This window comes from Arachis ipaensis, chromosome B02, assembly GCF_000816755.2.
Source record: "Arachis ipaensis cultivar K30076 chromosome B02, Araip1.1, whole genome shotgun sequence".
Classification (NCBI taxonomy): domain Eukaryota; kingdom Viridiplantae; phylum Streptophyta; class Magnoliopsida; order Fabales; family Fabaceae; genus Arachis; species Arachis ipaensis.
The window spans coordinates 91,128,070-91,150,615 of record NC_029786.2 but is presented as its reverse complement, the minus strand read 5'-3'; the positions used below and the strand labels follow the sequence as shown (position 1 = coordinate 91,150,615).

Sequence of the window (22,546 nt, the reverse complement as noted above, 5' to 3'; positions counted from 1 at the left end):
TCATATTTTTATTCATTAGTTATTTTATTTTTTATATTTATAGTAAATATTGAATGTAAAAAAGAAAAAAATAATATTGATTATTATCTATTTTATTTATTTAAATTTATAATTAAATTTGATATAATTGTAGTATGTATCTATAATTAATAGTAACATAATACTATAACTTTAAGTTGTATAACATAATAAAAAAGAACGCAACAATTTATATCTGCTTCCTATAGAGTAACAATATTATATATATTTATATATCTCTTCTTTTAGTTCTTTCCTAAAAATATTGGCACATAATTAATGTAGATAATATATATATTGAGCAAGTATCTCCATTGAATTAATCATAAAGGTTAATAAAAGATAATGGCATAATTTTTATCTAATTGTAGCAAATATCTCCATTAAAAATATTGGCCAATTATTATCGTGTACAATGAGTGTGTGTATATATATATATATATAAGGAGTAACCGTGAATTGTAACAATTATTTATCATCTAGAAAATTCGTACCTGAGACATAGTTCATTTTCTGTTTATTATTTTTCATACCTAATAATGGCATACGATTCTATCAACAGTATTACTTACGGTAGATTATGTAATGAAAAATTTTAGAAAATAAAGGCAAGAGTAACGAGTAAAGATGGTCTGCAAGTGCTGTTGCAAGATCACGAACACTTGGAAGATAACTGCACTATGAATGTGGTATATAGAGAAGTTTTTTAGAGCTTATAATGAAGAGATGATAACGAAATTTTTTAATTAAATTTATTAATTTATTAAAATTTATTACTATCAATTTAAAAAATTGACAAATTCTAGGTGCTAATGGGTAATGCATTCTTATTGTACATGTAAGACTCGGTTAATTAACGGCTAATTAATCCATAAATGAGAATTTATTCTTGAAAGCCAAAAATGTTATTTTTATGGCTAAATGTGATAGAGGAGTTTGAGACGAGAATTTCGGTACCAATTTTATAGAAATCGGACTAAGATTGGACCAAACGGGCCAAACCGGGCCAACCGGATCAAAAGTGGGCCCTTGGCCCAACTAAACTAAACCAAAACCCTAGTTTTCAGCACTCTCTCTCCTCACACAATACTCAAACACGCTGAAATGGTGGAGAGGAAGGGAAGAACACTCTCTCAAGTTCTCTCCCTTGGTTGATCTTCAAACCATCATAACTTTTGATCTAGAGCTCCGATCGCCGCACCGTTTGTGGCCACGCGTTCACCGCGGAGAGCTCTACAAAACCCATACAATCAATCTTGAGGTAAGCCATATTTTGCTATTCGAAATTCCAACCCTTGTTTTCGAGTTTCATAGGTGAAATGTTGAGATTTTGGGTTCTTTGATGTTATAGGACCCAACTCTCTTAAAGGAGAAGGTTAATCTTGTCTCCTTGGACCTTGGGTGTGGTAAGATTCTCAACCCTAGTGTAATTTGTTGTTCTATGATGTTTGGGTATTGAGATGTTGTGTATGGGTATGATGATTGTGGCTTAGGTTGTGTGTATGTGAATATTGGAGCTTGATTGGTGGTTTTGGAAAGCTTGGAAGAGGATTTTGTGTGATAAAATCTATTCTTGGAGGTGTTGATACCTTGAGAGCTTGTGGACAAGTGGTTTGGAAGTGCTCCGGTTGAGCTTGGGAAATCGGTTAAGGTATGGTCTCGGTTTCCCGTATCTAATATGTAATGTAGTAGGAAATACTTAGGCTAGAGGCCCTAAGATAGGAATTGAATTGTTGATGTTGTTGAATGGTTGAGATATATGATGTGATAATATATGTGATTATGAATATTGATGCCTTGATTGTGTGATATATGAGAAATGCATGTTGTGATATATGCTTGATGGATGATTGAGGTTGAATTGATGGGTGGTAACATGTTGATGGTGAGTATGATGTTGATTATGTATAATGATGGTTGATTAGAAATGGTATTATTGGAGATTGGGATGAGGAAGGAGGTATGATATGATATTGTGTTTGCCCTTTTGCCATTTGATTGAGAAGTGTTAAAATGGTTAGATGGCGACTTTGGAAATTTTGGTAAAGTGTCAATGTGTGAGTTGAGAATGGCTTGATGTTGATTTTGGTACATTTTGATTGATTTCAAAAAGGGTTGAAATTGGCATGTTTTGGTTGATTTTGAAAAGAGTTGAAAATGGCACTTTGTGGTTTTGTATGAAAACATGGTTTTTGGATATACTTTGACGGGGCATAACTTGGACTACGGATCTCTGATTTGTGCCAAATCTATTTAGAAATAAAATTGGATCCGGGATGTCCATGCCATTCGAAGAATGGGTGAAAAACGATTTAAAATGAGAAAGTTATGTCCGTCGGAAGATTGGGGGTTGAATCTGTGAATTCTGCAGCTTTTAACTTAGAAAATTTTTAGCAGAATGACCCCCGTGCGTAGGCGCACTTGGCGCGTACGCGCCGTTCTTCGAGAAAGTACCATCCACACGTGCGCGTGGTGTGCGCGAGCGCGTCGATGCGCTGCACCAAATGCCCAGCCATTTTCCAGAGAGTTGGGCCAGAGTTGTGCCAGTTTTGTGCCTGGGGCGCAAGAGCACCCACGCGTACGCGTGGCTGACGCTTGCGCGTCGTTTGGCTATTTTTCAACCCGTGCGTCCGCGCGTATGACGCTTGCGCGTCGATGAGTTTTGTGGCCATCCACGCGTGCGCGTGGAGTGCGCGTACGCGTGGCCCTGTTTTCATCCCAAAGTTGATTTTTGAGTTTTAAAAGCCAAATTTCATACTTCTAAGCCTCCGATCTCACCACTTATGTCTTAAATCATTATGATATGCCTAGCAATGAGACAAGGAGCTAGTGAATGTGGTAACTTGCGAGTGAAGCAAGGGAAAAATGAATGATCTATGAGGATCAAAGATGATTATGTGAGATGCGGAGGATGGCGGTGGAAGTGCTTGTTATGCCATGGGCTGAAGGGCCGCAATTGTTAATGAATTGGCTGATTATGGATTTAACCGTGAGCCGGATGGCTGGATTATTGCCGTGTTATGGCGGAGCCATGATTATGGCTAAGTATAAATGCATATATGCTGTTGAATGAATTGTGAATGTTTGCACTTCCACTATCGGAGATGAGGGTTTCCCTGGGAGGAAGCAGTGGCTAGCCACCACGTGCTCCAGGTTGAGACTCGAAGCTCTTTTGACCCTATGTCGTCAGGGTGGCCAGGCACTATGAAAGCCCCGGATGAGCTCACCCCCATGAATATTCACCAGTGAGGGTGATGGATATGGATCATGATTATGATCAATTTATATTGAGTATAACTCGAGTTGGGGAGACACGACAGAGGGACAGTCCAATGGTTAGCTACCAGGACTTGTCGGGTTGGCTCTATAACCGACAGATGATATCATCAGCCACTAGGGACAGGCATTCATCATATGCATACTATATGAATTGTTTGAGATTGCCTATTTGACTGCATATTACTTGCTAATTGTCTAAATGCCTTATCTGTTCCTATTTGTAAATCTCTTGTCTGATATAACTGTGTTTGCTATATTATACTCCTGCTGGTGGTTGGGAGGTCTGAAGGAATTGGAAAGGAAAGTATTAGTTAGATTGAAGGATCTTTAGTCAGTTGCCACTTATGGTTTAGCTTGTTTATAAGCTTTGATATTATCTGGAGGAAGTTCTAGGATTGCCTTCGGCTTTCCTCTATTATTATGTATTATATATGTGGAAACTGTTACCATGCTGGGGACCTCTGGTTCTCACCCATGCGGATTTTGTGGTTTTCAGATGCAGGACGTGAGGTTTCTCGCTGAGGCATGCTGGAGACTTCTGGATTAGCGAAGATCCTTTGTTCTCGGGACTCTGTTTTGGTTTATATGTTTTGCTTAGATACTTTTATCTCCTTTACATAATACAAACTGTGATGACTCCTCTTATAGGAGATTTTGGAGAATAGGTTTCTGTATTTTGTGTCCCTTTGGGTTTCCTTTGGGGTTTCCTTATTTTATCATATGTATATATTGCTATGCTCGGACCGGTATTCTTCGCAACCGGACTTTGAGTCTTGATATTCCTGTTTTTGACACTCCTTTGTATATCTATAATCTCGCGTTAGTTTATACCTGTTCGTTACGTTATCGATCGGAGTGTTGCGCTTTCGAGTTACGGTTTTTGTTTACCCCTTTTTTCTACAAGGCTCCTAGTTATAATCAATCATTCATACTACTATATGTATTAAATTTTTATTCTAGAGGTCGTAATACCTTGCCATCTCGGAATTATGACTTAAGCATAAGACTCTGTATGGTAGGGTGTTACAGTACATTTATAACTTGAGAATATTAGAATTATCATAAAAAATTCGTATTATTTTATTCTCCTGATAAACAATTTTATAATTACGTTAATCATATCATTTTATATACTAACATTGATATAGTATTGTTTCATGTATATATTTTGTAGGCATCAAAGGATAGTGTTGAGTTATTATTTCGTGGGTTTAAATTATTTATTGTTTATTGGAGAACTTTCTGCATTAAAATTCTCTAATAATTTGTTGTTCATTTTTAGTTGATTTTGATATGTTCTTACACATATAACAATTTGTTGGTGGATTTAGGGATTACTAGATTATTTATGGTTAGATTCAGTATATAACTATATATGTCTAATTTATTGAAAAAAATAAATTACTGAAATCGGTTAATAACTATTTTAGAGTTAATACAATTAACACTAAATTAAAAAAAATAAACAATGCATAACTTATTACTTTTTTATTAGTTTCAAATTATTATAATTCAAATTAATTTTAACAAAATAACTTAAAATTATAATTTTAATTTTATGACGGTGCATGTCTGATCTAATAACGAACAACCATAAATGTCCTTTTACATTTTTTTTTCATATGTTGTTGGCCCAAGTAAAGTTGTCTTAACAACATAGACAAGAGTGTGAGCATCTCTAAGTAATAACGAACAAATTGGAATCTTTTAGCTCAATAAACAATGACATTCACCACGAAAATGTGTAGAGTGTAATTATTGATACTTCAAAACGAAAAAAAATTATTATTTATATATATAAGAGAAAATAAGTGATAACTACCTTAAATAAATTTATCAGGATATAGAGTATGTATAATAGACCCTTTAGTTTATACAGCTAAATGATGCTCAACAATTACCAGCAAATATATGTGGAGCAAAAATAATCTAATCTTTATTGTTTATTACTACTGTACATGTACTAATCTCTAATCTCCAACATATGAACAAAACGTTAAGCAGTATACGTAGATAGAGCTGCATATGCAAATGCTGTGATCTGATTTGTGCGTTGACTTTATAATCATATAAAGTTTCTTCATCAGTTACCCAACGAAGAATCCCTTTGTTCTTCATTCTAATCCATCATCGCCCATGTCTTACTACCAATCAGCAGAAAGAATCCCCGATCCATCATGGAAGTACGATGTGTATTTGAGTTTCCGAGGCCCATACAGTCCCTACGGATTCACCTCACATCTCTATGACGCTTTGAGGAGAGCTGGGATTCATGCTTTCATTGACGATGAGGTGGTGTATGGGAGACGAGACCAGATGACATACACAGTGATTCAAGCAATCGAAGCTTCTAGACTTTTGGTTGTTGTTTTCTCAGAAAGTTATGCTGGTTCTAGATGGAGTCTGGACGAGTTGAAGAAAATAATGGAGTGTAGAAGCACTAGAGGTCAAACTGTCATTCCGCTATTCTACTATGTTGATCCCGAATATGTACGCCGCCAGTTAGGTCCAGCTTTTAGTCAAACATACTCATATGAGAATGAGATAGTCCACGCATGGAGGGCTGCGCTCACTGATGCTGCTAACCTTCCTGGAATTGTAATCAATAGAGGCAGGTAATTCCATTTTTGCTAGTGAGAAATCTCATATAATCTCACATCATTAAAAATATTAATAATAACTAATTAATGACTACAAATTACAAAATTTGTTGTTCCTAACACTTTTCTTTTCAAAATGGAAAAAAAACAATGAAATATATATTTTTTCTTTTTTTTTTATATTTTTTATTTTCAAAATGTTCCAAAAATAGACAATTATATCACAAAAAATAAGCTACTAAATTAATTACAAGTATAAAAATAGATATTCAAATATAAAATATACATAATTTATATATTTATCCACAAATACATTACTTTCATTAGTTTAGTTGAATTCATTGGAAAAAGTTAGAATCGTTAATTGCGTAAAATCGTTGGTTGATTTTTGCAGTGATGAAGTTAACATTATCGGAGGGATTGTTGAACATATAACTACTCTACTTGCTTCGGAAGACTTGTTCATCGCAAGCCATCCAGTGGGAGTACAATCTCGCACGGAACATTTGATTCAACAGTTTCATTCTAATAAACTAGAAGACGTCGTGTTAATGGGGATATGGGGGATGGGAGGAGTGGGTAAAACAACCATTGCGAAAAGTGTTTATAATCAAATTCCTCACGGTTTTGATAGGCCAATGTTCCTCCCAAACATTCGGGAGATGTGGGAGAATAACCAACAGGTTTTTCTGCAAGAACAGTTATTGAATGGTATTTGCAAAGCACAGATAAACATACAAAACATCGCATCAGGAGTAGCTTTATTAAGGGAAAAACTTCGCCTGAAAAAGGTATTTCTTGTACTTGATGATGTAAATAATATAGACCAGTTGAATGCCTTGTGTGGAAGTCCAGAATGGTTTGGTGCAGGGAGTATAATAATCATCACAACAAGAGATAGAGGTCTGCTTCGTATGATTGGAGTTGATTATGTGTACCAAGTGAAAGAAATGGATTACAATGAATCTCTTGAACTTTTTTGTTGGAATGCATTTGGGGAAGCAACTCCTTTAACAGAGTTTGCTAGACTTGCAGAAGATGTAGTTAAATATTGTGGGGGATTGCCATTGGCCCTTATAACAATTGGTTGTCAATTGTATGGAAAGATGAAAGACGAGTGGGAGAATGTATTAGGTGGACTCAAAAGGTTTCCCCATCCGGATGTACACCAAGTTTTGAAAATAAGCTTTGATGGCTTAAATGATGACAGAGAGAAAGAAACATTTCTTGACATAGCTAGCTTTTGTATTGGCATGGAAAGGGGGGAGGTACTGAAAACACTAAATTATGGTTTTGGAATTAGCGAACATGGAATTAGTTTCCTTGAAGAGCGGAGTCTTATAACATTTGATGAGAAAGATAGAGTTCGAATGCATCCTTTACTGCGAGACATTGGAAGAGAAATCGTTCGAGAGCAATCACAAACTGATGCTCAGGTATATATAAGAAATGCTAGTCAGTCATCAGAATTAATTGGTTTTGGCCATCACTTTTAATCATTAATCCAATTCCTTTAATCTATTCATTCAACAGCATACTTTAGTCCATATTTTTAAACATTAAGGGCTAACGAATGTAATGACCCTCTAGCATTCCTTGCTATACATTACTATGTTTTCTTATTATCCAAGTCCAAGATATGATTTTCAACTTTTTCTTATTATAATTATTTTGCAGCGAAGGAGGTACGATGTTTTTGTGAGCTTTCGAGGCAAGGACACTCGTCCAACGTTTACATCGCATCTCCATACATCTCTCCAAAATGCTGGAATTACTGCTTTCAAGGATGATGATGATGTTGATGGACTTCAAAGGGGAGAACGGATTTCAATCGCATTGTTAAAAGCAATTGGATTGTCTGCATGTTCTGTCATTGTTTTTTCAACCCACTATGCTGATTCAAAATGGTGCCTGCAAGAGCTTGAGAATATCATGGTATGCCATAGAACAAAAGGTCAAGTGGTTTACCCCATATTCTATGAAGTAGATCCCTCAGACGTACGTTATCAAAAGAAAGAGAGCGAGTTTGGGAAAGCTTTTGAAAGTCTTATAAGTCGGAGATCAGTGGAAGAAGATAAGGTGCAAAGTTGGAGAACAGATCTTCGTGAAGTTAGTAGCTTTTCAGGGACGACTGTGATCAACTCCAGGTATTTGTATTTAGAAGTCTCATACACACTTATATATTATTTGAATTATTTGATAGAGTTTTCTAATTGATTATTTCATCTTGTGCTAATGTGATGACTGACTTTGCTGCTTATCTCTGCTCTCTATATTTTATAGGAACGAAAGTGAAGATATCAAAAGAATTGTCGAACACGTTACTCGTTTATTAGATAAGACAGAGTTGTTCGTTGCAGCGCATCCAGTGGGAGTAGAACCTCGTGTGCAAAAGTTGATTGAAGAATCAAACATTCAAAAGATAAAAGATGTTCTAATACTTGGGATAAAAGGCATGGGGGGCGTTGGTAAAACCACTATTGCCAAAGCCATCTATAACAAAATTCGTCGCGATTTTGATGGCAGGAGCTTCCTCCTGAACATTAGAGAAACATGGCAGCAAGATAATGGAAAGGTTCTCTTGCAACAGCAACTTCTTGAGGATATATTCATTGCAACAAGGATACACATAAGTAACATTGATTCAGGGAAGCAAATATTAAAGGAAAGGCTTGGTGCTAAAAGGGTACTCATTGTGCTTGACGATGTGACTGATTTGGACCAACTCAATGCTTTGTGTGGTAGTGGTGAATGGTGTCGTCCTGGGAGCGTAGTAATCATCACAACAAGACATGATGATCTTCTTCGAGTGTGTAAACTCACATTCAATCTAGAAGAGATGAATGGGGCTGAATCCCTTGAACTTTTTAGCTGGCATGTATTCAAACAAGCATGTCCAAAAGATAAGTTTGTCAAGCTATCTACAGATGTAGTTGAATATTCTAATGGATTGCCACTGGCTCTGGAAGTTCTTGGGTCCCATTTGTTTAATATGGGAATAAAAGAATGGCAAAGTGCATTGGATACTCTGAAATTAATTCCCCATGATAAAGTCCAGAAGAAACTACAAATAAGTTTTGATGGTTTAAGTAAGAATTATGAAAAAGAAATATTCCTTGACATTGCATGCTTTTTTATTGGGATGGATCGAAATGATGTTGTGAAGATATTAAATGGTTGCGGACTCCATGCAGAAATTGGAATCAGCGCCCTTAAAGAGCGAAACCTTGTAACTGTTGATAACAATAATATGCTTGGAATGCATGACTTGTTAAGAGATATGGGAAGAGCAATAATTTGTGAGCAATCACCTGAACTTGAAGAGCGAAGTAGATTATGGTACGATGAGAAAGTGCTTGAACTATTAGAGAATCATGAGGTATGATTTACGTTTTAGATCAAATTAGTTTCAATAAAAGTGCTGTCAAAGCTAACATTAAGAGTCCCTTGATGGGGGAAGAAATAAGCATTATTTGTTGAAAAATTAAATCTAATTGTTATACTGCTTTTGCTAATTTTCAGCTCCCAATAAGTAATATTCCATTTTCATTTCATTTAGGGAACAGATTTAAAGGCTAAGGGATTGAGTTTGAAGTTGCCAATGACCAATTCCATTTGTTTGAGTAAAGAAGCATTTAAGAATATGACTAAACTTGAATTGCTTCAACTCGCCGGTGTACAACCTAATGGAGAGTTCAAACATGTTTCAAGATATCTTAGATGGATGAGTTGGCATGGATTTCCTTTGAGACACACTCCCATAGACTGCTATCAACCAAATATAATTTCCATTGAGTTAGAAAACAGCAAACTCAAAGTTCTGTGGAAGGAGTCCCGGGTAAGAATCCTAACGCGTACATATAATTCATAAGCTTGTATTGTATTCTAACATAAGCCTTGAAATTTTCTTTTCTTGTAGTTGTTGAAACAGCTGAAGATTTTAAATCTTAGTCATTCACATGACTTGATCAAAACCCCAGATTTTTCATACCTACCTAATCTTGAGAAGTTACTAGTCAAGGATTGTACAGAATTGTCTTTGATTTCCTATACCATTGGAACTCTAAAAAACATCCTTCATATCAATATAGAAGGTTGTACAAACCTTTGTGTACTTCCAAGAAGCATATACAAGTTGACATCTCTTGAAACTCTCATCCTCTCTGGGTGTTTAAAGATTGATAAGTTAGAAGAAGATGTGGAACAAATGGAATCTTTGGCAATGCTAAAAGCTGATAACACTGCCATAGCACAAGTGCCCAGTGCGCTAGCAAGATTAAGAAACCTTGGACATGTTTCTGTGTGTGGCTATGAAGGATTGGCATGTGATGTGATTCCTTTAATTATGTTTTGGTTATGGACTTCACCAAATAATATGTTGTCTTCAGTTATGCAAAAATGTTCAAATGTTTTCACTTATGCAAATTGGCGTCCACGGCTTCAGATAAAAGGAGATGTATCTTTGAATACTGATAATGTGGCAAATTGCAATGAATTGGGGATGGATATTTCTGAACCAAAATTTTCTTTGAATTCCCTTTTGATTCAAATGGGGGTGGAAAACTCAACCACAGAGATACTTCAACAGACTATTTTACAGGTTTGTCCCTATCTTTTATAAATAATTTCTTTTATTTGGTTCTATATGCTAAAAGATGAATTAAAAGATAATATCTACTCTATCATCTATTTGTCTTTGATTTAACATTTTTGGAAAAGAATTTGTTTCAAACTACAAAAAGTTTTATTGAAACAACAACAACAACAATACAGCCTTGTCCTATTAGGTGGGGTCGGCTACATGGATCAAACGACGACATTATGCTCTATCATGTATCATGTCTACAGAGAGACCGTTTACATGTAAATTTCGTTTGACCACCTTATGGATGGTCTTCTTAGGTCTTCCTAGGTCTTCTTCTACCTTTCACTCCTTGTCCATCTTTCATCTCATCTACCCTCATGACTGGATGATTTGTCGGTCTTCTTCTCACATGTCTAAATCATCTAAGACGCGATTCTACCATATTTTTCATAATAGGTGCAACTCCAACTTTTTCTCTCTTATATCTTTGTTCCTTACTCTATCTAATCGCGTATGACCACTCATCAATCTCGACATCTTCATCTCTGTCCTACTTAACTTATGTTCGTGCTTCCCTTTGGCCGCCTAACGCTATGTACCATAAAGCATAGCTGGTCTGATAGCAGTGTGATAGAATTTACCTTTAAGTTTTAAAGACACTTTTTTTGTTACATATAAAATCAGACGCACTTTTTTTGTCTTAATTTTTCTTTTGTTATTCTTCTAATAATGTCTGTCATCTCCCTCCACATCTCCTCCGCGCCTTCATCCCCATCCCACTTTGCCTCTTTTCCTACCCGTCTTCGAAAGCTTCTTTGTTCCTCATCTTTTGTGTGATATTTTTTCCTCAACTTTTACTCAATGCAAAAATCCATGAAGAGCATCTTATATTATGTTGTTAAACTCTCTTCTAAAATAATTTTACAATTAATACAAAATTTTTGGTTGACTCTCCTCAACAAGAAGAAGTCGATTTGAGAGCTTGTCATACCACTCCTATAGGTTATAATATGTTCGTCTCTCTTTTTAAAATATGTATTTGCAATGAGAATGTCAAAGATCGAAGAAAAGTCTAAAATAGTTTTACTCTCGGTATTGACCACCTCAAAACTATGACTTCCGTGAATACTCATACCCAATCACTTCTCTTCTAACATGGTCATTTAAATCTTCTCCTAAAAAAATCTTATATCCCAAAAGTATGTCTTGAACCAAACCCTTTAGATTCTCCTAAAACCTTATCTTGTATTGCTCGTCCGAACCCACTTGCGGTGTATATGCGCTAATCACATGAAAAGTACCTCCTTCCACCACAAGTTTAATAGGGATGATCCGATATCCCACCTTCTTGACATTTATTACGTCATTTTTCCACTGCTTATCTACAATAATACCTACCCCATTCTGATTCTTCACTTTCCTGTATACTAAAATTTGAACCCGAAAGTATCAAACTTCCTAGCCTTCATACCGACCCATTTTGTTTCTTGTAGGCATGTGATATTAATCTTCCTCCTTGTCATGATATTCACCACCTCTATGAATTTTCCTATTAGAGTGCCTATGTTTCATGTCCCAAATCTTAATATTTTGTTGCTCTGACCTATTCTTACCTTTTTTTTTGTGAACTAACTTATTGACCCTCGTCCATTCACGAAAACGTGGGAACCCTTGCTTATTTAACACTACATCCAGGCACCGATGCAGTGGCTCTTGCTCATTTGACACTGTACACGAGCCATACAGCGCGTTACTTCTGGGCAACGACCTAGCTTTAGCGCAATAACGTCTTTGCTCCAATGTCATGAAGATTCGACTAAGTTTTTATATAGGCTGTCGAAGGCCTAACACAACCCTCTTCCTTTATCCGAACTTGAAACCGGCTATGTACCACAGGTGTAGTATAGGCGGAGTTAAAAAGTTCTACGTGGAAAGAAATTATAAAAGCATATCTTATACAAAAATTATTTAATTTGATCCGAAGTGGAAATAACTTCTAAAGTTGTGTGAAATATCATTTATGTTGTTAATGAAATAAATGATTTGTGAAGCATATATGCTTTGTTATGTAAAATCGCAGAACAATGAGCTTGGAGATTACCTGCTCCCTTATGACAACAATAATCCTGGTTTGTTAACATTCAGTGGTGAAGGTTCCTTTGTGACTTTTCAAGTCCTTCATATGGATGGGCGCAACTTGAAGTCCATGATGTTGCACATTGTTTACTATTCTACTTCTTCCACATTCGCTACAACAGGTCTGATTCTTGAAAATGTGCAAATCCTAAATCTCTCAAGGGACATGTCCAATGTATTTAAGGGAGATAAGTTAGCTTCATTCAAAGATGAGGACAGGGAAATCCTAATGTCAAGTCTAGAACCTGGTGACACCATGCGGATTGTTGTTGCTTTAGGATCTGGGTTCATTGTGAAGAAGACCATAGTTTATCTCATATATGACGATGAACCACCAATTGAGGAAAACTTGGAGCACTTCAATGATGATGAGGATGATACTGTTTGTTCTACTGGTGATGACGTTGTAGCTTTTGTAAATGAAGGCACTTTGGGTGTTGATGTCATTGCAGCAGATGATGATGAAGATGTTACTGTTTTTGGTGTTCATGATGCAGTAGCTGGTATGAATGAAATTGTTTCTGGTGTTGATGCTATGGCAGAAGATAAGGATGGTGTTACTGTTGCAAATGTTGATGATGATACGGTAGCCAATCTGGATAGAAATGCTTCTACTTCTGGTACTGATATCATGCCACCAATTACTAATGGTTTTGGTGCTAATTATGTAGTAGGAACTGATATAAATGAAAGTTCTTCAAATGTTGATGATAATAATGATGATGATGTTGCTGCCATTGGAGATAAAAATGTAAGTGATAATCTCTATGTTGCTTCCGTGGTAAAAAGACAGCAAGTTGAAGACATTTCAACCACCAAGACATCCGAGTCAAAGTCGACAGGACTTATTCCCTTAGTTCAGGTAAGAAAGGATATAAAATGGCAGCTTGGTTTACACTAGTATTAATTCCATGTGAAAATTTTGAATGATTTAAATATTGATTTGGTTTAAACAACTATTTTTTAACATTAATACATACACACACTGACACACATTTAAAAATTAAATCCCGAATTGTTGGTTCATTTTTCTAACTATTTAATTACTTTCTTGTACAGGTCCCTCTTGATGCTAATACATCTTCTGAGCTTACATTAACCATGATGGTTTCAGAAGAAGATGAGCTTGATGAAGATAGTGATTTGCTTATTGCAGAGTTGGATAAAACATTGTCAGAGAGCTACTTTCTGTACCCGAGTCCTGGTTCATTAGAACTTCAAAGTCTCTCTGTAATTTCAATCTTCCAAAAAATGCAACTTCTTTTGGATAATGAACTAGAAGCCTTGGTAGGAGATGTTAACATCAAGAATCAGCTTCTTGGCTATGTGGCTCAATTAGGCCAAATAATAGAGTCATCACAAGTTCCTAAAGATCTTCACTCTTTGGTTACTGAGATTAGTCACTTCTATGAAGATTTTCTCAATGATTTTCCACCTGTTCAAGAAGTGTTAGACAATCATCAAAGATTGATCGACTCAAAGAATGGACTTCAAGAGAAGTTAAAAGCGGCTAAGGCCAAACAGGGACACTTTTCTGCTTCAATTTCTAAAGGAAAAGAAAGGGTCCATGAGATGTCAAAAGAAATCAATGAATTGGAGGTGAAACTAAAAGTCTTGCATGAGAAGAGGAATAGGTTACAATTCAATGTGAAATGTTGTGAGTTTGAATCTATAAACATCAATAAGAATTTGGAAATTTTGATAAAAGAGAATGAAGAGGTTGTGAGCACTCTCAAAGAATCAGAATCTGCATTCAGAAAGGCTGAGTTGTCAAAGCAGAGTTATGAGAGGAAGCTAGCAGTCTTGAAGCAAGCTCTTTATGGCAACACTAGACATTAGAATTTTCTTCAATTTTGTAATAATTAGAACACTTAATATTAATCAAAAAGTTATAGACTGGTGTTGGCCATAGTTTGCACAACTGCCATATATAACAGTTATTTAAGAAATGGCTTAAGGGTTAAGACAAATTTTATAGACACACTCACTTGCACTAATCCATTCTTCTTTAATTAAAAAAGGAAACCTGTACCCACTCAATTCTTGGTCAACGCAACCACCAGCGCCTCCTCCAACCCTTACTCATTCACTCTTGTTCTTAACTCTCAAAACTTTTACCAATGTTTCAACTCACACAGAAAAATTCCTGACATCATTCACTCACTCAGACCCATAATCACCCATCCTCTCATTTAAATTCTCATTCTTTCTACAAAAATAAGACTCCTAATCATTACTCAATTTGATTCAGACATTCAAAATTTGTATTTTCGAACATCCAAAACCGACAAATTACTTCATGCCTCAGTCTTTCTTGAAGAATGTAAGACACACCAATACTTCTAGTCTTCTACATTGAGATCTAGAAAGTCATAACAAACTTCATTGATTATCTTCTTTTGTTTTTCCTTTGGTCAGAACAAACTTCATTGATTATCTTCGTTTTTTTTTCTTTGGTCAGAACAAACTTATCAATTAAGTGATTTGTAAAAGTTAAGACCCATAGCAGAAAACTCCAAATGAAAACATAGAAACAGGATATTGCTTTGACTTTTTGTTCCTCTCATAATTTTGTTTTGATGATTCAGTATTTCTGAAGGCAGACTCTGAAGCATAGGAGTGCTCTCAACCTCTTCACTTTCTTTCGCCCAAGAAGCAGCTTTCCTATTCATGTTGACAGTTTCAACCTCACAAAGTTTCATAGTGGATTCTAACTCCCTCTTCTCACATGGGGCTTTCGGTTTCAGCTCCAAGGCATTGATTTTTCAAATGTGATATCTTGTAGTAGACCACAAGTATCGATGAAGAATTTGAAGAGGAAGGTAGTTTGCTATTAAAACACCAAAATTTTGATCTGTTATGTAGCCTTTAGAAAAAGTTGTTGTTTTCCTTCGTTGAAGACTTTGGCTATAAAACATTCTCTTTTGATCAACTCACACTGAAAGCAATAGTACAAAGTACCATGATTGTTTTTCGGTTTGTGGAAAAGTTGATGTGAGGAAGAAAGATCAGAAGATTGCGGAACAAGAAAGAAGTGAGCTCACCCATATATACAAGCTGTAACAGAATTAACCAACTTACAATTTTTCCCACGTGACAGTAAAGCAGTGCTAATCACTAACTACCTTCAACCACTTAACTAACTAACTAACTTATACAGTTAACGCGGTTCAATAAGGAACAAGAAACGAATCCAAAGCTATGCAACAGAACTCCTCAATTGAGGTTGGGACTTGGCACCTTAAATTGGAATTAACTTCGTTTGCCAGATCGCCGACTTTTCCAGATCAGAAAGGAAGCAAGAGTCAAGGCTCCACACAATCTCTAAGCTCACAAACAAAAATTGTAAAATAAAATAATAGTCATAATGAGGAAACTGAGACTAAAGAGTTGATTTTATTTCTAAAATCTTAAACATTTCTATTTTGATCTTCAAAATTTTTAAAATATCAATTTTGATAATTAAAATGATATTTCATGGATAATTTATATTCTTTGTTGGTTAACCATTAGCTAGACAACTATAATTTTCTGCTTATATCACTTTGGCAAGATATACATAACATGTCATATGTTAATTGAGAAAAAAATATTTTAGCAAATTTTATTCTTTATCTTTTTTGTAAGCTATTCTTTTATAGTATAACTGATAAATTTTTAATCTTCTCTCAATTCTTATCAATCATTTTGAATAATAATAAAAGAAAAAGATATACACAAAAAAATGTATACAAAAATAATTCAATGTAAAATTAGTCTAAAATTAACATCTGTAATTGTCATCATATAAATAGAGTCTACACAAACTAGATTTAAACAACTAAACAAGCTAAGCAACTTAAATAATGAGTATGATAAGGATATAACAACTTACAGATTTAGCACTAGTCGAAGCAACAACATTCTTAACTTCTGGCACATAAGTTGAATCCTTATCTCCTGCCATATGATCACCATGAATATTGCATTAACATTTTTTAGTAGCTATCATATTATCGTTCATTAAGGTTTAAACAAGTCATTGATACTTATAAAATAGGCATAATATTTGTTTGTTTTTATATTTATTTTAAATTTTTAATAATAAAATTTAAAAGTGATTTATTATAGTTTCATCGTAAAAAATTTTCACTAATAATGATGTAAAAAATGAAAATAAAAATACAAACTAAATAGACTCTAACATGTTCATGTATGCCAAACAACATACTTACCTGTTTTGTTGCTATGCTCAATTTCCTCATTAGTTGATTCACTATATATGAGATAAATTGTTGTGTTCTTCACAACAAATTCAAAGCCATAAACAAGAACAAGAACCTCCACAATGTTTCCAGGTTCCAAAGTTGAAATTATGCATTGCCAGTCCTCATTTTGAAGAGAGGCTAATGTGTCACGTTTATAGACCTGAATGGTATACTTTGTGTAATTTATGATTAACACATTTTGAAGACATTTTGATGAGATTGTGTCTTGGGAAGAAGAATAAACAACGCATAACATCATTGTCTTCAAGTCACGCCCGTTAATGTGAGGAACTTTAAAGTGTATGGATGAACCTTCGCTATTGAAGGTCAACCAATCAGGATAATTGTCACCGGGCAGCACAGATTGACGATCATGGTCATTCGTATTTAATTTCTGGACAATGAAATTAAAAGAAAATAGGTTTAAAAGCAAGTACGAAACAAAGAGAGAAATAAATAACCAAAAAAAAAAAAAAAAAAGAAGAAGAAGAAGAACGATGTATGTTTAGATTTGCCACATAATACAACATTTAATTGTAATTTGCCACATCATACTTTATACAACAAACTAAAATTGAAGCTATAAAAAGTTAGATTAAAAAGTTCAATTTTTTAAAAGTTTAGTGTAATAATCGATGTTCCTACCAAGTAATTGTAATTGAATGTTTAGACTCATAAAGAATAATTTTTATAGCGAGAGATAAGAAATTTACCTGTAAGATTCTTTCCTTAAGAATACCACTGACTTGGCTCTTCGCTCCCACTTCAATTAAAAGAGACTTCACTAATCCATTAATTTGAAATTCACTGCGAAAATCAATTATTGTTGAAGTTTCAATATTCAAGACTTGTGATGTTGTTGGAATTGCTTCTAATTCATTGTAGTATGTGGCATACAATATTTCCAAAATTTTTGTTACACCTTCAGCTAATTGAAGATCTGAGTTGCACTCTACTTGAAGATATTGAAGCTTTGGTAAATCTAAGAAGGAAACAAGTTCTGGGGCAGAAACTAGAGATGAAAGATTATTTGTTGGTGACATCCATGACCAAATGAGAGAGGGAAACACATCACGTGAGAATCCTTCATAACCACACAGAGAAACATATCCAATGCTTTTTGATCTTACTATTGAAAATGGCACTTGTGTTATTGCAGTCTTATCTGCAATTAAAGTTATTAATGACTCCATTTGTTCCAAGTCCTCTTCCAATTTGTCAATCATTGAGCATCCGGAAATGATGAGAGTGGTCAGAGATTTCAACTTATAAAAGCTTCTTGGCAGGTTGCCAAGGCTAATGCAGTCTTCTAAATTTATTACAAGAATCTTTTTCAGATGTCCTATCGTGTCTGAAATTGTAGACAACCTTGAACAATCTTTGAGTAGCAGCTTTTCAAGATTTGGCAAGTATGAAAAGTTTGGGGTTTGTCTCAGGTTTTGGGAATGACTGAGATTCAGAATTTTCAACTTCTCCAGAAACTGAAAAAAAAAAAGTGATAAATTATATTAGAAATGATCAAGATAGGCTATGAAAATCTTGAGCATAGCTTAATCATAACAAGTACAACTAGAAAAAAGAGAAAAAAAATTGAGATAATCCTTTCTGGAAAGACAGTTGGAAGCAGAAGTATCCCACACAGAATTTGGAAAAGTGCCTCACCAGAGTGTGTAATGTAGGCAGCGAAATCTAATCCTTTTTGAAAGATAATGCAAAAACTAGGAATTTATACCTGCGGTTCCTTCCACACTAATTTGAGACAACTGGATTCTAACTCAATGGAAACTACATTTTCCTGAGAAAAGTTTGGTGGTATGTTTTTCAAAGGAAATCCATGCCAATAAAGCCATCTCAAATCTCTTGAGATATATTCAAAATCTCTGCCAAGTTGTACACCAACAAGTTGAAGCAATCTGAGTTTTTTCATCTCTTTAAATGCTTTAGCCTCCAAACAAATTGTATTGGTTCTTGTCAACTTCAAGACTAGTCCCTCAGTTGCTCTTGTCCCCTGTGAAAATAAAATGGACAAATAAAAAAAAATTAAAAAGTAGCTTAGATAATATACTGGTTCATTATGTTTATTTAGCTTACAATATGTGTTTGTAGCACTTCAATCACTTCCTTTTGTAACCATAACCTGCTACGGTTTTCTGGCTCTTTGGGATATTTCTCGCGAACAATTTCTCTTCCCATATCTCGCAGCAAATCATGCATTCCAAGCTTGTTATTGTTGTCAACAGTCACAAGACTTCGATCTATAAGGATGTCTATTCCAATTTCAGCATTGTATTCATCTAAAATGTGTATCACATCATTTCGACTCATCCCAATAAAGAAAAATGCTATGTCAAGGAAAATTTCTTTGATTGTATCATCAACTAAACTATCAAAACTTATTCTTAGCTTCTTTTGCACTTCATGGTTAGGAATTCTTGTGAGTTTCTCCAATACACTTTCCCACACTTTTTCCATCCTATCAAACAACAAAGACCCAATAACCTCATGAGCTAGTGGCAATCCCCCACAATAGGCAACTACCTTCTTAGAAAGTTCAAGAAATTCTCTCTTGGGACATTTTTGCTTAAATGCATGCCAACTAAAATGCTCAATAGATTCATCATGGTCCAATATTGACATCCTAGAAATGTGATCAACTTGAAGAACTTTAAGAAGATGTTCATTTCTTGTTGTGATGATTATTCTACTACCTGGACCAAACCATTCTCGACTTCCACACAATGCATTTAGTTGGTCTAATTCATCAACATCATCAAGGATAAGAAACAACTTTTTCCCACAAAGTCTTTGTTGTAATATAATTTTTCCAGAGTCGATGTTATGTATCCTTATCTTTGTAGCTTTGAAGATGTTTGAAAGAAGCTGTTCTTGCAAATGAACTTGGCTAGTACTCTGCATCCAAAATTCTCTTATATTTGGAAGGAAGCAATAACCCTCAAAACAACCATGAACTTGATTGTAAATGGCTTTGGCAATAGTTGTTTTTCCAATTCCCCCAATTCCCAATATTCCTAATATCAAAACATTATCGGATCTGTTGGAGTTTAACAGATTGATCACATGTTGTACACGAGACTCTACTCCAACAGGATGTTGAGCAACAAACAAGATTGTATTGTCTAGCAAAGCAGTGATACTTTCTACAATCCTATTGATATCCTCAGCTTGATTCCTACAAAACAAAATGAACCATTACATAAAAGAGGCATAATTGATTTTATGATAAAGAATCATTCTTTAGATTATTATTATTATCAATATTAATATCAGAGAAAATAATACTCTCCTTCTCGTGAGATATCTAAACTCTAAAGACACTTTCTCCCATCTATTTATAAAATGTATACTCTTATCTTCTGAAAAATAAAATAACATATACTTAGTCGTTAGTCCATTTATAGAACGAAGAGGAAAAATTTTACTAGAAAAAAGAATAGATCCATGATCCAACCCCAGGGAGAGGACAACATTTGTAAATTGATAGAGATTTTAAACCATCCGAGTAATTTACAAGAGAGCATGCGATGCTTGGAAGGGTGTGTGTAAGAGAAACAACACGCTGAGAGGGAAAGATCTAAAGGAGAAACAAAAGAAAGTTGTCTAAGTATAAAATTGTTCATGTACAAGGATAATGTCGTTGAGAAAGAAAGTAGATAAAGAGATTTGTTCGGTGCAACCTTCTATGTGAAATTGATATTTAAAAATTATTAAATAATTTAAAAAATTTGATTAAATTATTATTTAATAATTTTTAATTATTTTTTTATAAAAATAATTACATATAAATCCTTACCAATTTGTTTAGTTGTATTGATATGGACAGAAACATAATTATTTTTTGTTTTTTTTTTAATTTTAAGGAAAACAAAATTTTGAATTTTTATACTTTTAAATTTTAAGAGAGTGGGAATAAAATATATTCGTTTTTGTTCCTCTATTTCTGCTTTCTATTTTTTTTATGTTTCTTTTTTGAAAAGAAAATCTAAATGCAACCTAACACCTTAAGCTTTTAAGAAACTTAAAAAGCCAACTAAAATTTATCAAGAGAGTTTATGGATGTTTTAACATTATTTTTCCATGTATATTGCTACTATTTATGCACTCTACAGGAAGAAAAATAAAATTGCCAGTGTAGCAAAAATCGTGGCATATGAAGAAACAAAAAAATACCACCACTGCAACAAAAACTGCTACGAATAAATAATTTGAAAATAATGGTAATTTGATAATAAATTTTGAGAAATGTATTAGATATCTAATTTCAACCCTTACATTTTAACAAAGACATAAAATACATAATACAAGAACATATAGATATATAATGAGACTACTCTATTAAATTATATTTCAAATCCTTTAAACTGAAGATTTGATCTTTAAAATAAAAGAGTTATACTATGAAATAAAAAAATTGTTATTATTTTAAGAGTAAACTATTATTTGATTATTATTTTGATCCTAAGATATAATTTTTGACAAAATAATTTTTGAAAGAAAAAAAATATATTTTGACTCTTCAAAAATGATCTTATTTATATTTTTAAAATATAACATATATATTTTAATCATTTAAATATAAAGAATATAATTAAAGAATTATTTAAAATCTAAAAAGTAAGACACTTTGTTAGTTGTAGTGTTCATGTGCAAATTTTTTTTACACACATATTTTTTTATAAAGAGGAGTGTTAGGAGACCAGCAGATTTTGTGATTTGTAGCCATCAATTTGTCATTATTAGTATTTTTAATAGTGTAGAATTACATCTAATGGTGTGGGATTACTTACTTTTTTTTTTGCTGGTTAAGTACTGGCTAAATTTAAATAAAAGTGCTGGCTCCCTAGACTTTCTCTTTGTAAAATTATTCTTCACATCCAAGCAATTTTAATATCCAAGTTTGTTGAGTTAAGAATATAATTAATTTAATGATGACAAACATTGATTTATTGGGTTAAATACCCAATTGAGTTTGATTGTTTCATTTAGTGATGCAGGCCAAAATAGTTTGAATGCAGCCTAAACAAATGAAGCTAAATGCACTCAAGTGTGTTGAAAGGAAAAAGGATTCACAGACCAAACCCAATGCCAACCAAGCTTTAGTGAATCAAACCTAAGCTAGGATTCACCTATGCACTTTGGGTAAACACAAGAGAGAGAGAGAGTGCGCGCTTCATCTTCGAGCTAACACCAGAGAAAAAAGAAAGAGAAAGTAAATAAAAAAAGGTAGATTATTTTCATTTGCATGCAAGTTTATTTCTTTACATCTTCTCCTACTTTCTACAATGTCATTTTGAAAAAGATGAAGAAAATAGTGGTTGATTATCTTTGCTGTTAATTAATGGCTCAAATTGTTACTTAGAGTCAAAGCACAATTTTAAGGGTTTGGATTTGGAATTGTCACTGGACAAACAAATTTTTGCTGTTCTGCACTCTTCGGTCAAATAAGAACCATATTTGAAATTCCTAATTTTGGGGTTGATTGAAGAAAAAGAAGGAATGATGTCTGATAGCCCAAGGTCCAAGAAGTTGACTTTAAAGGAACCCTAACCATGGCTCTGACTAAGGTACAAAAGACTAAGGTACAAAAGGAAAAATGATTCTCATTAGAGAGAGAGAGAGAGAGAGAGAGAGAGAGAGAGAGAGAGAGAGAGAGAGAGAGAGAG

The 22,546-nt window shown here is 34.2% G+C and overlaps 2 protein-coding genes across 2 annotated transcripts in view; one reads left to right on the top strand and one right to left on the bottom strand.

The window, feature by feature from the left end:
- On the top strand, positions 5,147-14,512 carry LOC107625710. Its single transcript, XM_016328404.2, has 8 exons — positions 5,147-5,912; positions 6,292-7,333; positions 7,575-8,044; positions 8,181-9,276; positions 9,457-9,735; positions 9,817-10,497; positions 12,563-13,480; positions 13,678-14,512. Exons 1-8 carry the CDS (start codon positions 5,434-5,436, stop codon positions 14,455-14,457), a joined length of 5,745 nt encoding a protein of 1,914 aa, XP_016183890.1. The 5' UTR covers positions 5,147-5,433; the 3' UTR covers positions 14,458-14,512.
- LOC107625708 (TMV resistance protein N-like) overlaps positions 15,640-22,546 on the bottom strand; it is an 11,186-nt gene continuing 4,279 nt past the window's right edge. The window contains exons 2-7 of the mRNA XM_016328403.2: positions 18,957-20,055; positions 18,598-18,873; positions 17,579-18,346; positions 16,833-17,259; positions 16,493-16,557; positions 15,640-15,942 (exon numbers count right to left, since the gene is read on the bottom strand). Of these exons, the coding sequence (XP_016183889.1) occupies positions 15,871-15,942; positions 16,493-16,557; positions 16,833-17,259; positions 17,579-18,346; positions 18,598-18,873; positions 18,957-20,055 (2,707 nt within the window). The 3' untranslated portion in view covers positions 15,640-15,870. The remainder of the gene's footprint in view (positions 15,943-16,492; positions 16,558-16,832; positions 17,260-17,578; positions 18,347-18,597; positions 18,874-18,956; positions 20,056-22,546) is intronic.